The sequence below is a fragment of the Heloderma suspectum genome, chromosome 4, assembly GCF_057233095.1.
Source record: "Heloderma suspectum isolate Gila_16-S chromosome 4, 16-S_ref, whole genome shotgun sequence".
NCBI lineage: Eukaryota > Metazoa > Chordata > Lepidosauria > Squamata > Helodermatidae > Heloderma > Heloderma suspectum.
In genome coordinates, this window is record NC_139461.1 from 46,716,553 (window position 1) to 46,730,159 (window position 13,607).

The 13,607-nt window shown below is 45.1% G+C and overlaps 2 protein-coding genes across 4 annotated transcripts in view; one reads left to right on the forward strand and one right to left on the reverse strand.

Annotated features, from left to right (window-relative positions):
- LOC146346798 (uncharacterized) overlaps positions 1 to 13,607 on the forward strand; it is a 257,087-nt gene that overhangs the window by 80,473 nt on the left and 163,007 nt on the right. The window lies entirely within an intron of this gene.
- Positions 1 to 13,607, reverse strand: part of RIPK2 (receptor interacting serine/threonine kinase 2) — a 49,464-nt gene that overhangs the window by 10,565 nt on the left and 25,292 nt on the right. For both annotated transcript variants that reach the window (XM_084849176.1, XM_084849177.1), the window contains 3 exons: positions 8,311 to 8,396; positions 8,051 to 8,146; positions 496 to 586 (listed from right to left, as the gene is read on the reverse strand). In XM_084849176.1, coding sequence (XP_084705302.1) covers positions 496 to 586; positions 8,051 to 8,146; positions 8,311 to 8,396 — 273 coding nt within the window. The remainder of the gene's footprint in view (positions 1 to 495; positions 587 to 8,050; positions 8,147 to 8,310; positions 8,397 to 13,607) is intronic.

Genomic DNA, 13,607 nt, shown 5'->3' on the forward strand with positions numbered 1-13,607 from the left:
TGCTCAGAGGTAGACAGACAGGACAAACCTGCTGTATTATGATCCCTAAACTTTCCCCTTAAAACTTCCATTCCTTGTTCAACCAGTTTGTATCCTTTTATACATTACTTTGTGCCCACACCTGTCCTATAAAACATAATGAACTAATGATCTTTCCTGCTACACTTAATTAGTTTGACTCTGTAGACAGACAGACCTATTTAACTTTATTTATTATTTAAAACATATTTATTTGGCACCCATATGCTAGCCTGGAAACAGCCTAAACAGAACACCGAAGATTGTAGGATGCTTGCTTTCTATCTAAGCAACCTGTCCTGGCTAATGTGTTATCAATCCAACCCTTCCTTCTCCCTTCACTTTGGTCCAAACCCTTCTATTAACATTCATTGGACCAGAAAAGCACCACCTAGCTGCTCCATACTTAAAGTTGCCACCACATTAATACCCAATTACCATGAATCAAAACTGTACTAAGTCAAGGCCATCCCATACCTTCCGAAAGGACGTTGCTCTGTTTTGACGTATCCTGGAGAACACTTTGTAGAAGTCGTCTGTCATTTTGGGATGCAGAGTCACAGGCTTCCTGAGATGAACATAATCACATAGGAAATGGATTAAACAGTGATGGTTATATCACTTTCCTCCTCCTCCATCCTGAAGTTTTCCCTCTGCTCTAAGTAGCAGGCAATGGGAACTTTCAGTGGTTATCGTGGGCATGATGTGTGTGTGTGTGTGTGGGGGGGGTGTCTTTGCACAGCAAAGCTCTGACTTTCAGAATGTGTCTTTGGGGCAGAGGGTGGACATGGTTCAGGCCTAAGAAAGCTGTTGCATTGGATTGTAGGTGTCACACACACATACAATCACACCCTTCTACTCCACAATGATTAGGTGCCAAAAAAAGCTTATTGGCCAAACAACACAAATTCCTTATTTGATTCAAGCAAGATACTTTTCATGATGGACAGAATATGGCCTTTTCTACATGAGGCTTTTAACCTGAATCTTTACCAAGGCTTCTGTTTCCGGATTCTTTGCAGGATTAAGATTGGCTCCTTTACATGTGTTTTTCCCTGGAGGGTTTCTTTCTCTGCCGCTCTGTATGTTTCATTACACAACCACTAGATGGTGCTGTGGTACAGTGGAATTATGCAAATATACAATGGTCTCCATCCGGCAATTCTACATCATACCACACTTTCCTCGATCTAAAAAAAGCTGGGGTAATGGCTGAAAAGAGTGGGAGAAGCCCTGGAAAATGACGACGTCGCGTAAAGGACGAATTACCATGAGTGAGCAATCATGAGTGCACAATAAAAGCCTCATATAGAAAGTCTCTATATAGCATTAGCTCCAAGCAATGAATGGATATTCTTTTTAAATCACCGAAAACCTAAAGGTCCATCACAAGTCTTCATGTTTCTGCAAAAAAAGTATTTCTAGCACCTGGAGCTTTGATCTTTCAGTAGTATTCCCTGCATTCTCTGGGGATAGACCCTTCTGTTTTTTTGTAAAGTTAATTCAGAATGGTCATTCCTTAGTTCTATACTCCCAAACACCAATGCAGATTCAAATTCTCACTTAACCCATAAGTAGGAACTGAATGTGAGGCCAGATTGACATTTCCCCTCCCTTTAGAGACATTTTTGTTCCTCTCTCAAAATACTAGAACCCAGGGTCATCCTATGAAGCTGATTGGTGGGAGATTCAGGACAGAGAAAAGGAAGTACGTCTTCACACTGTGCATAGCTAAACTATGGAATTTGCTACCACAAGATCTAGTGATCTTGGTTTCCCGCCTCCCAGCTGAGCAGAGCAGAGCAGAGCAAGCTGCTCCAGCTGGTCCAGGGACTACAGAAGCAGGCAAGCTCCCAGAGAGCGAGCGACCAGAGCGAGCGAACAGGGGGAGCAAACAGGAGTTGGCCAGGGGAGTTGCAGTGGTTGAAGAGACAAAGGAGACAGAGGCTAAGAGGTAAGTGGGTTGCAGGAAGCCCAGGGCGCTGCCCTTTATCCTTCTGACTGGCTGTGAGCTCACCAGGAGCTTCTGAGAGCTCCAACTGAATTGGAGGGGTGTGGCCTGAGTACTCCCAGCAGCTGACTGGGCGGGAAGCTTCAGTCTGTTTCCCGCCTCCCAGCTGAGCAGAGCAGAGCAGAGCAGAGCAAGCTGCTCCAGCTGGTCCAGGGACTACAGAAGCAGGCAAGCTCCCAGAGAGCGAGCGAACAGAGCGAGCGAACAGGGGGAGCAAACAGGAGTTGGCCAGGGGAGTTGCAGTGGTTGAAGAGACAAAGGAGACAAAGGAGACAGAGGCTAAGAGCACACACTTTCACACCAGTGGGACTCTGCTTTTAACCTCTACTGAGTAGAGGAGCAGGCACAGGCTAGTCTAGAACAATCACAAAGCTAGACACAAAAAGGGAAAAGAGGCTATGGAAGGACAAGACTCTCCAGTGGTGGTGACCTGCAAGGTGTGTGCAATGTTTGTTTTCTTGCCTGAGAACAACATGGCCTACACCTGCAACAAGTGCAAGTTGATCACGCTGCTGGAGGAAAAAGTAAGTGGACTGGAGCGGCGACTGTCAACCCTCCGGGGAATAAGAGAACACGAAGAGTTCTTGGACAGAATGGGGGAACTACAGCAGCAAAGGGCAGACCAGAAGCTTGAAGAGCAACAGCAAGATGAGGCAGTGGGAAATGCTGAGGTGAAGAAAAATGGAGTAGAGGATACTCCTTGGAAAACGGTGACAGTTAGGAGAAGAAGAACTAGACGCCACTCTGCACCAGTGGAAGCGGTGGAGCTGTGGAACCGATTCCAGGTACTTGCAGATGAGACTGGAGGACAGCCTGCAGAGGAAGAATCACAGGGGAACCTGCATGAGAGTGAGCAAGAGGCTAAAGGTCAGTCAAACAGAGGCGATGAAACCCAGGCCTACAAGAAGAAGAAGAGAAGAGTGGTAGTAGTGGGAGACTCCTTGCTGCGTGGGATCGAGACCCAAGTATGTCGCGAAGACCCGTGGACTCGCCAGGTATGTTGTCTCCCGGGAGGACAGATTAGAGACGTGACTGAAAGGTTGCCTGCACTCATAAAGCCCACTGACAGGTATCCCTTTCTTCTCATCCATGTGGGAACAAATGATACCGCCAAGCGGAGCTACGAAGAGATCACGTCAGACTTTGAAGCTTTGGGAAGGAAACTCAAGAACTTTGGGGCCCAGATCGTTTTCTCATCCATCCTTCCAGTAGTTAGAAGAGGGATAGAAAGGGAACGAAAAATACTCCGGGTGAATGACTGGCTACGAAGGTGGTGCCGACGAGAGAGATTTGGATTCTGGGACCACGGGCTATACTTCCTGGAAGATGGGCTGTTGGCTAGGGATGGGTTGCACCTCACAAAGGCTGGGAAGAATGTGTTTGGCCACAGCATGAAGAACTTCATCAGGAGGGCTTTAAACTGAATCCTACGGGGAAGGGAGATGTAATGTTGGGGGTAACAATGGACGTAGGCGCATGCACTGCAATGGAGAGAACAGCGCTGATAGCGCCCAATAATAGTCTTCAGACACATGTAGGAAGAAAGCCAGACTATGAAGCACATGGTCTTCGATGTCTATATACTAATGCCCAGAGTATGGGAAACAAACAGAACGAACTTGAACTCTTAATACAGGAGGGAAATTATGACTTGATAGGTATAACTGAGACTTGGTGGGATGACTCTCATGACTGGAATACAGCAGTTGAAGGATATAACTTGTTCAAAAAGAACAGGAGGAACAGAAAGGGAGGCGGGGTTGCACTGTATGTGAAAAATACATATCTCTGCACAGAAATACAGGAGGAGGAGCTTGGTAGCCCCATCGAGAGCATCGGGGTTGAAATAAATGGAGCAAAGAATAAAAGGAACCTGGTGGTCGGAGTCTACTACCGGCCACCCAATCAAGGAGAAGCCAAGGATGAAACTTTTGAAAAGCAAATAGCCAATGTTTTAAGGAAGCATGATGTAGTAGTAATGGGGGACTTCAATTTCCCCGATATTTGTTGGGAGACAAATTCTGCAAAACATGGCCCCTCCAGGAAATTCCTGACTTGTGTGGCGGATAACTTCCTCCTACAGAAAGTAGAGGAAGGAACTAGAGGATCGGCTATCCTTGACTTGATCCTAACCAACAGAGATGACTTAGTGGATAAAGTAGCAGTTACAGGAACTCTGGGGGAAAGCGACCATGTTGTACTTGAGTTCTTGGTTCTAAGGGAAGCAAAAGCCGAGTGTACTCAAACGCGTACCCTGGATTTTAGGAAAGCTGATTTTAATAAACTCAGAACAATGATCAGTAAGGTCCCATGGCAAGCAATGCTAGCGAGAAAAGGAGTCCAAGATGGGTGGGAACTTTTAAAAAAGGAAATTCTCAAGGCACAATCACAAACAATTCCAACAAGAAGAAAAGGTGGAAGACAACAGAAGAAGCCAATGTGGCTTCACAAAAAGCTTAGGGATGACCTGAAAACAAAAAAGGACACATATAGGAAGTGGAAAGAAGGCCAAGTAACAAAGGAAGAGTACAGGCAGGTAGCACAGAATTGCAGGGATGGCGTCAGGAAGGCTAAAGCGGAGAACGAGGTGAGGTTAGCGAGGGATGCTAAAAACAACAAAAAGGCTTTCTTCAGCTACGTGCATAGTAAAAGGCAGAGGAAAGAAATGGTTGTTCAGCTATTAAATAAGGATGGCAAAATGATAACAGAGGACAAAGAAAAGGCAGAGGTGCTCAATTCCTACTTTGGCTCAGTCTTCTCCCAAAAGAGGGTCTATGACCCCCCTGGGAAAGGCGAAGTACAGGCTGAAGGGGCAGGATTGCAGCTTGAGATCGACAGGCATATGGTCAAGGAACACCTCATTACTTTGAATGAGTTCAAATCTCCAGGGCCAGATGAACTGCATCCTAGAGTCATAAAGGAACTGGCAGAAGAGCTCTCAGAACCGCTGTCTATTCTCTTTGAGAAATCATGGAGGACCGGGGAAGTGCCAGATGACTGGAGGAGGGCTAACGTTGTCCCTATCTTCAAAAAGGGTAAAAAGGAGGAACCTGGGAACTACAGACCAGTCAGTCTGACATCAATCCCTGGGAAAATTCTGGAGCAGATCATAAAGCAATCCATCTGGAAGCACCTTGACAACAATGCAGTGATTACTCGAAGCCAACATGGATTTGTCAAAAACAAGTCCTGCCAGACAAATCTGATCTCATTTTTTGATCAAGTCACCTCCCTTGTAGACCGTGGGAATGCTGTAGACATCATATACCTCGACTTCAGCAAAGCTTTCGACAAAGTGCCCCATGGTATCCTGATGAGCAAACTAGCTCGAAGTGGGCTAGATGAAACAACGATCCGGTGGATCCACAGTTGGCTACAGAATCGGACTCAAAGAGTGCTTATCAATGGGACCTTCTCAAGCTGGGGAGAGGTAACGAGTGGGGTACCGCAGGGCTCAGTCCTGGGCCCAGTGCTCTTCAATATTTTTATTAATGACTTGGAGGAGGAGGTGCAGGGAATGCTGATCAAATTTGCAGATGACACAAAATTGGGAGGGATAGCTAATACTTTGGAAGACAGAAACAAAATTCAAAGTGATCTGGATAGACTGGAGTGCTGGGCAGAAAACAACAGAATGGCATTTAATAGGGACAAATGCCAAGTTCTGCACCTAGGAAAAAGAAACCAAATGCACAGTTACAAGATGGGGGATACGTGGCTCAACCACACTACGAGCGAGAAGGATCTTGGAATTGTCGTCGATCACAAGCTGAATATGAGCCAACAATGTGATGTGGCTGCAAAAAAGGCAAATGCTATTTTGGGCTGCATTCATAGAAGCATCGCTTCCAAATCCCGGGAAGTACTAGTTCCCCTCTACTCAGCACTGGTTAGGCCTCATCTGGAGTACTGTGTCCAGTTCTGGGCACCACACTTTAAGAAGGATGCAGACAAGCTGGAGAGGGTTCAAAGGAGGGCAACAAAGATGATCAGGGGACTGGAAACAAAGCCCTATGAAGAGAGACTGAAAGAACTGGGCATGTTTAGCCTTGAGAAGAGAAGACTGAGGGGAGATATGATAGCGCTCTTCAAGTACTTGAAAGGTTGTCACAGAGAAGAAGGCCAGGATCTCTTCTTGATCATCCCAGAGTGCAGGACACGGAATAATGGGCTCAAGTTACAGGAAGCCAGATTCCGACTGAACATCAGGAAAAACTTCCTGAGTGTCAGAGCAATACGGCAATGGAACCAATTACCTGGGGAGGTGGTGGGCTCTCCCACACTGGAGGCCTTCAAGACGAGGCTGGACAGCCATTTGTCAGGGATGCTCTGACTTGGATTCCTGCATTGAGCAGGGGGTTGGACTCGATGGCCTTGTAGGCCCCTTCCAACCCTACTATTCTATGATTCTATGATGGCCACCAGTTTGGATGGCTTTAAAAGGTGGTTGGACAAATTCCTGGAGGAAAAGGCTATGAATGGTTACTAGTCCTGATGGCTATGTGCCACCTCCAGTACTAGAAGCAGTGAGTACACCAGTTGCTGGGGAACAGGGGTGGGAGGGTGCTGTTGCGCTCATGCCTTGCTTGTGGGTTCGACAGCTGGTTGGCCACTGTGTGAACAGGATGCTGAACTAGATGGACCCTTGGTCTGATCCAGCAGGGCTCCTCTTATGTTCTTTAATGGGACCATTTGTTCCACTGGAAGGTGAGAGAGAATACTGGCAACTTTCAGGGCAAAATGGGGACAGACATGCCCTCTCTTCCCCGAGAACACCCATGTGAATGACACCATGTCATGTCATAGCATCGTTCTCATGGGGCGTTCCGTCCCACATTAGAAAGGGAATGTTGCTGGGTCGCTAAGGGCAGCCTAGTCGTCGTCTGAAATTACAGTGGATCTTTTTTTCCTGTAAAAAAAGGAAAGGAAAGGAAAAGGAACCCTCAGCAGCCTTATCTTTAAAGGTAAGCCCAACCCTACCTAAAAATTCTGAGATTCCTGCCTGCAATGATTAATCTAATTCTTGGGGGTGGGGATGCCCCCCCCCCATCCAAAAAGAACGAAGTCCAGACCGAATAATTTGGCATAGCACTAGTTGAATAACTTAAAAGGCACAATAAATTCAGCTTTTTGCACTTTTTGAGTTTGGGAACATAAAACGCTGCCTCATTCTGAGTCAGACCACTAGCAGACACCTAGTTCAGCGCTGTCTACGCTGACTGGCAGCAGGAATCTTTCTCATCCCTACCCGGAGGTGCCAAAGATTGAACGTGGGGCCTTCAACATGCAAATCATGTGCTCTACAACTGAGTTTGGGCCCTGTGCATGATAGAATGATCGAAGGGGTAACTAAACCATTTTAAGGGCGCAATCCTATGGACTGCGGCCTCATCGCTTGAAAGCCCCTGACCTCAGAGGTCTCAGACATTCTACGCCCTGCTGGGCTGAAGCCAGCAGGGTGGGAGAAGCAGCAGAAGCAATCTTTGCCTCACCATCCTCTGAACTTTTCAGTCCACCTAGCAAGGGCGCTTCAGAGGGGGAGGGAAGCAGGCTGGAGGAGGGTCAGGATGAATGGCACCCTGGCCTCTCCAGTCTCCTCTCCTACCTGCTCAGCAGAACACCCCCTTTATCCCTTCTCTGAGGTCGGTTTTCCACCCTTGGAGAGGAAGCTGGTGTGGTTCTCCACATCGGCTGTGAGGGGATGGAGGGGCAGATCTACGACTCCCCTTCTGAGGCCAGAGCACTGTCTTCAGCCTCGGAGGGGGGAACCCAAGCCATACTATGGTCCCTGGAACACTTGCCCAGGGACCACAGGACTGCTCTCTACGTGATCCTGAGAATATGTTTTTTAAACAGACAGCTTCGGCTACTGGGCAGTACAGAAATATAATAAATAAATATCTCAACACAATGAAGGAAGATAAAGCATGTGAAGTACTTTAGAGTTTTCGAAGTATCATATAAATGACAAGAATGATGATAATTATAAGACAACAACAGCAATAGAAAAGGTTGTGTTACCTCCTGTTGGCTAGGATGTACTGGTATATTTAGAGATATTGATTCATCACTGGACATGCTGCTAGGCAAGCGAACACATCGCCAGTCGTACTGAGACTGAAAGAGACATTAGCAGGCTTGTATCAATCAGGGGTGCACCACAGCTATATAGGCAGAGGTATACAACTTCCTTGCTTCAGTTACATGGTGATCATGTTCCTTTTTATGGACAGATAATTCTCAGTTGTGTATTTTCATATTATGTTATAATGAATACTTACTTTGGCTTTCTTTAACTCTATCACTGCTTGAAGCATAAGGATCTCATCAAAGGTTCTCAGTACAGGTTCAAGCTCTATTAAGCATCCTAAACAACAACAACAACAGGATACTCAGTTCTAGAGCATTAGTAGTCACTGAACTATGAAATCACATTTATGAAAAAGAGACACATCCTCCATAAAGCCTGTTTTAAGGATATCGCTCTCCCTGCTTCAAAAACCTCCTCTGAACTAGTCAATCCCTGATAAACAATAGGCATACTTGCATCTGGTAGAAATAAAAGACCCCACACAATTGTTTAAAAACTTGGGTCAACATTCAACGTGAAGTGCTGCTTTTAGGTACACCCATTTTCATGAATCAGTATTAAGGGATCCACCAACCCAGCCGTGCCAATGTGTTCCTTTCGCTTTAGCACAGGTAATATTGCCACACAACCATCTCCAAAGCTTCTGCAAATAGGGCCGTAGTGAACTTCCCCCAAATTGGTTGCTCACTAACTTGGAGGCGGCGGCGGTGGCGAGGGGATTTCAGGCCCAAAATGTTTCAGGGTGGGTATGTTCTGGAGGGGGCGCTTGTCGTGGTGTTGGGCAGGGCCTGCTGTCCTCCTTCTTTAGCTGATGAAGAGGCGCAAGCTCTGTTGGTCATTTTAGCAGGAGCAGAATAAGTCAGGCCAGGCTCTAGCTACTACTGCCATGCTTCTATCCACTCAAAGGCTTGGTGGTTTTTAGACAGTTAAGGAACAGAATAAGAAAAGAAGGGGGGAGAATGGGAAGCCGCCTCTGCCATACTATGCCCCCCCCCAAAAAAATATTTCAGGGACTCCACCCAATGCAAATTCGAAACAGCTGCCCCAGTTTAACCCCTGCAAATTAAGAGCCCTGCAAGCCTGCGTTGGGCCACATCAATACAGCCCATACTGAAACTGATCAGAGCAGCCCCAACACCTCCTTATTTGGCCCACATCCAGAGAGTAAAGGAAGATGGCACCAGGGGCCTGCTGTTTCCTTCTGGAAACTGATGTGATTGCTCTGGCCAATCAGATTTTAATGGAATATATTACTTGTCCCACCCCCTTTGGAATGGAGGTGTCTGGAGAAGTCTCTATCTGAATCTGGACCTTCTAGGTCCATGTGGTCAGTAGCCTGAGGTAGAAGCCACAGCCCAAATTATTACACTGTTGACAAGGCAAAGAACAAAAGGCCTAGTTTTTACAGCAGCCTTCCTACTATTTATAGCACTCTTCCCCAACCTGGGGTCCCACCAGATGTTGTGGGCTACAACTCCAATCATCCCCAGGTAGTATGGCCATGGGTCAGGGATGATAAGAGCTGGAACCCAGTATCACCTGGAGGGAACTTGGCTGGGGAATGCTGATTTATAGGCTCCATACAGTGATTTGTCAGTGACTTGGTTCTCACATAACAAGAAGCTACCGTAGGTGAATTCCCCTGCATGGCTTCTTCTTGCGGTGCCCATTTAAAAAATTTGGGCATGGTGGGGGCACGCCATAGCTTCTCGTTACATGTGAACCCGGCAAGGGTGGGCTGTTGGGGTGGTTGACAAGCCAACCACACAACCCATGGGCTGTTTTAGGGTTGACTCAAAGAAACGATGGCGATTCAGGAAACTAAACTTTTCAACTTTTACATAGACTATTGCCAAATCAAAGGAAGCAGGAGTGCAATAGAGACCAGTTATTTCCACATTTAACAAAAGACAGCAGACAAGGCTTTTGCTTGAAAGCACAAATAAGTTGCAATAGAACCATTACTACATATTTTGGAGGAGGGGACCAGGAAAAAGTATCGTTATTGGAAGGTTAAAAAGGTACATATCTTAGTCAAATATTACATGCAGGACTAAAATAAAAATAAAATAAAAGGGGCAAAGCAGAAGTATATTAAAATATAAGAGGTAGCCAACTAAATATTAGTGCTGTGCAGAATCCTGCCCCCTATTTTCAGGAACTTTTTCTCTCCCTGTGAAAGAGGCATTCTTTTTCTGCCTCTTTCACAGGGAGGGGAAATTTTGGAGAACTTTCTCCTTGGGAAGGGGGACAGGGTTTCCACATACCTATTTTAAGTGTCGGTGATTCTTGAGGGGTCTTCTTTCTATTTTTTAAAAACAAAACACCCCCTGCACTTGCAGGAGCCCAGGACTCTTCTCCATCTGTGAGTTCTTCCTGAATGCCTATTGGAGAGGGAGAGGTCACATGGCCTCCTGGGAGTTCAGAAAGAACTGCTGGGCTGGAGAAGAGTCTTGGGCTCCTGAAAGTGTATGGGGTGTTTTAAAAAAATAAAAAATAGACAGAAGCCCCCCCAAGAATTGCCTGCACTCAAAAAGGTATGTGGAAATCCTGTTTCCCTCCCCAAGGAGAAAATTCTCTGAAATTCTCACCTCTCCCAGCCAATTTTGCCAGAATTTGTGCTCCCCCCATGCCAAAAATGGAAGAATTGAAATTTTTGGCACAGCACTACTAAATACACTTACATTGAGAAATGAGGAAGATTACACTGACTGTATAACTTTAAACCAGGGGAGTAGAACCTTAGGCCCAAATGCCAAATCTGGCCTGCCTAGAGACCCAATCTGGTTGTTCTGGGGTTCCTAGATAACCATGCCTCCTTCTGCAGGCCCTATTCCCTTCCCCTGACCACTGATCGTTTGATGGTTCCCAGCTTTGTGGAGCTTTGCCCCATTCTAAGAGGATGAAATGCCTCTCCTAAGGCTTAGTGACCTGCAGTAAAAGCTTTAAGCTAAAAGATGCTGGATTTTTGGCGCCAGCCCTTTTGTCTTTGGCCCAGCCCCCTTTTGCTTTCAGCCCTGCACACCACCAGAACATGGAGCCTTTCTACTGTGCACTCGTGACTGCTCACTCACGGTGGCTTGTGGGTGCTTTACATGACATTGTAATCCTCCAGGGCCTCTCCCATGCTTAGCAACTGTTACTGCATTTCTTTATACGTTCATATCACAAGGAAAGTCTGGTATTTTTCTCAATGGTGTTATAGAAGCCTCGTGTAATTGCACAATTCTGCTACACCAAAGTGCCACCTAGTGGTTGTGTAATGAAATGTATAGAAAGGCAGAGAGAAAAAACGCGGGGGAAAAAACGCATGTAAAGGAGCCCAGCTTAATCCCGCAAAGAATCTGGGAGCAGAAGCCTTGGTAAAGGTGCGGGTTAAAAGCCTCATGTAGAAAAGCCAATGGTCCTTTCGAGCTTCTCTGAAATGGAATTCAGCCCTTGGGCTGAAAGAAGTTCAACAGCCCTACTTTAAACCAGTATCCTTGATATAACTTTTATATTATTTTTATATGTTCATCATTTTAACCTGCACTTACCAATGCATTATGCACCCAGCTCCATACAATAGAGAAGAAACTGTTCCAACTTTTAAAAGCTTAGCCAATTCATGAGCCTTGCTTATGTGTGAAGTTGGGGCTGGGTGAATCTTGATATTGTTCTTTCCAAAAATGTATTTGATTTCAAAATGTTCCATAATATTAAAGGGAAAAAATCCAGTCATACTGGACTTTGATACCTGCTTGCTCAAACAATGGGCAGAGTTGCCAGGGGTGTTCAACCTTTAACAGACTACATTAACAGTGCTTGCATGTTATAAAAATATCTTCCACCTTAAGCTGAAAAAAGACAAGATCTTAAAAGCAAGACACTGACCTGGCTCACACATAACAGATGCTGAATTCTGGGTTGTCATGTGTAAACGCAGTGGTGCTAACAAACCATAGTTTGTTAACAATGAATAACCCAGAAAGAGAGCCCATGGGTTGGGAACTCTGGGTTGTTTAAACCGTGAGTTGTTGTTACACGTGAACCCAGAACTGGTTTTGAACCCAGAACTGGTATTGTTTCACCAGGCTACAGAGGTGGCAGGTAAGGGTGGTAAAACCCCCCCCACAGCCACTGTACGGCAGTGCCGCAAAGGCAACCCAGGGACTGAGAAAACAAAAACTGGTTTGTTTGATCATCTGTCAGATAAACCCTGGGTGGGCAACAGACTATCGGTTAATAAAGCATGGGTTGGTATTATGTGCAAACCACGTCACTGTGTGCAACCCCAAGTTTTAATTCCTCCCCTTAATTAAAATAAATGTCTGTACACATAGGAGTTCTATGTAATATTTGATGTGACCTCAAATACAATTCAATATGAAGGCTCTTGTTGCAATGTTAAATGACAGTTATGTACCTTCAGAAATATTTCAATGAATACTTCTGTAGCATAAAGCCCAAAGGATGAACCAGAAAGTCCTCACTTCAAAACCTTGTTTCGGTAACAAACACTCTAGGAGGCCTTAGACAAGCCAGTATGTCATAGCCTAGAGTAAGGAAAAAATAATAGTGACCTGTCTTTCTAATGTGAAAGATAGGCATTCAAGATAGGCTTCAAAAGGCCTTGAAACCACACTGGTCTATTACACGCTGTTTCTTGAAATGTCAAAACAGGATTATCTTTCAACAAATCCATAATTTGCAAGAACAGAAACTGATACCAAAAAGTGAGATATGCCCCAGCAATTCTGCAGAAGAAATCTGAATTCACATACAATGATTCTATACTATTCTAATTCTAGAATACTGAGACATTAGTGGTGACAGAGCTGGGCTCAGCTGACTTTTTAATATATACTATACTAATAAAAGATACTCTAGATTATAATCTCATTATTACTCTCCATTTCAAAAGTATGATTATTACATGATACAAGTCTCTGTACAACATCCTGAATCCAAACACCAAAACATCTACTTGACACAGACTTTTTCAAGGTTAAGCATTTTGATGCCCAGGCATCTCCCATTCTTCAAATTAGAAATGTTATAGGGAGTTTGATCCAGCTTGTTGTAGGAAGCTGCATTTAAAGAGGTTTGAATGCCAAAGTGGTATATAAATGTTAAATATTATTATTAGCAATAAAAACAGTTCTATCCCAATCCTATGTATGATGGAGGAGACTTGTAACGGTCCTTTTCCTGCATCTTTACTTTTCTTTTTTGATCTTTTGTCTTCTACTTCCTCTGTTTCTGTCTTTTCTTTTCACTTTCCCTAGCAGCCTTGCTTTCCCATCTGTAAAATGGGAATAACAGTGATTATTGCCTCATTCAGGTATTAGGACACATGAGGAGGAAAATTGCTTCATTTAGTGAAGCCTCAATTAACAGATTATCTTAAACTTTCCACCTGCAATTGCAAGAGCAACACTGCAGAATAGAAATAGGTCCATTCACTGGGTGGGGATTAACACAGCCCATGGGAATCATGGACTAGAA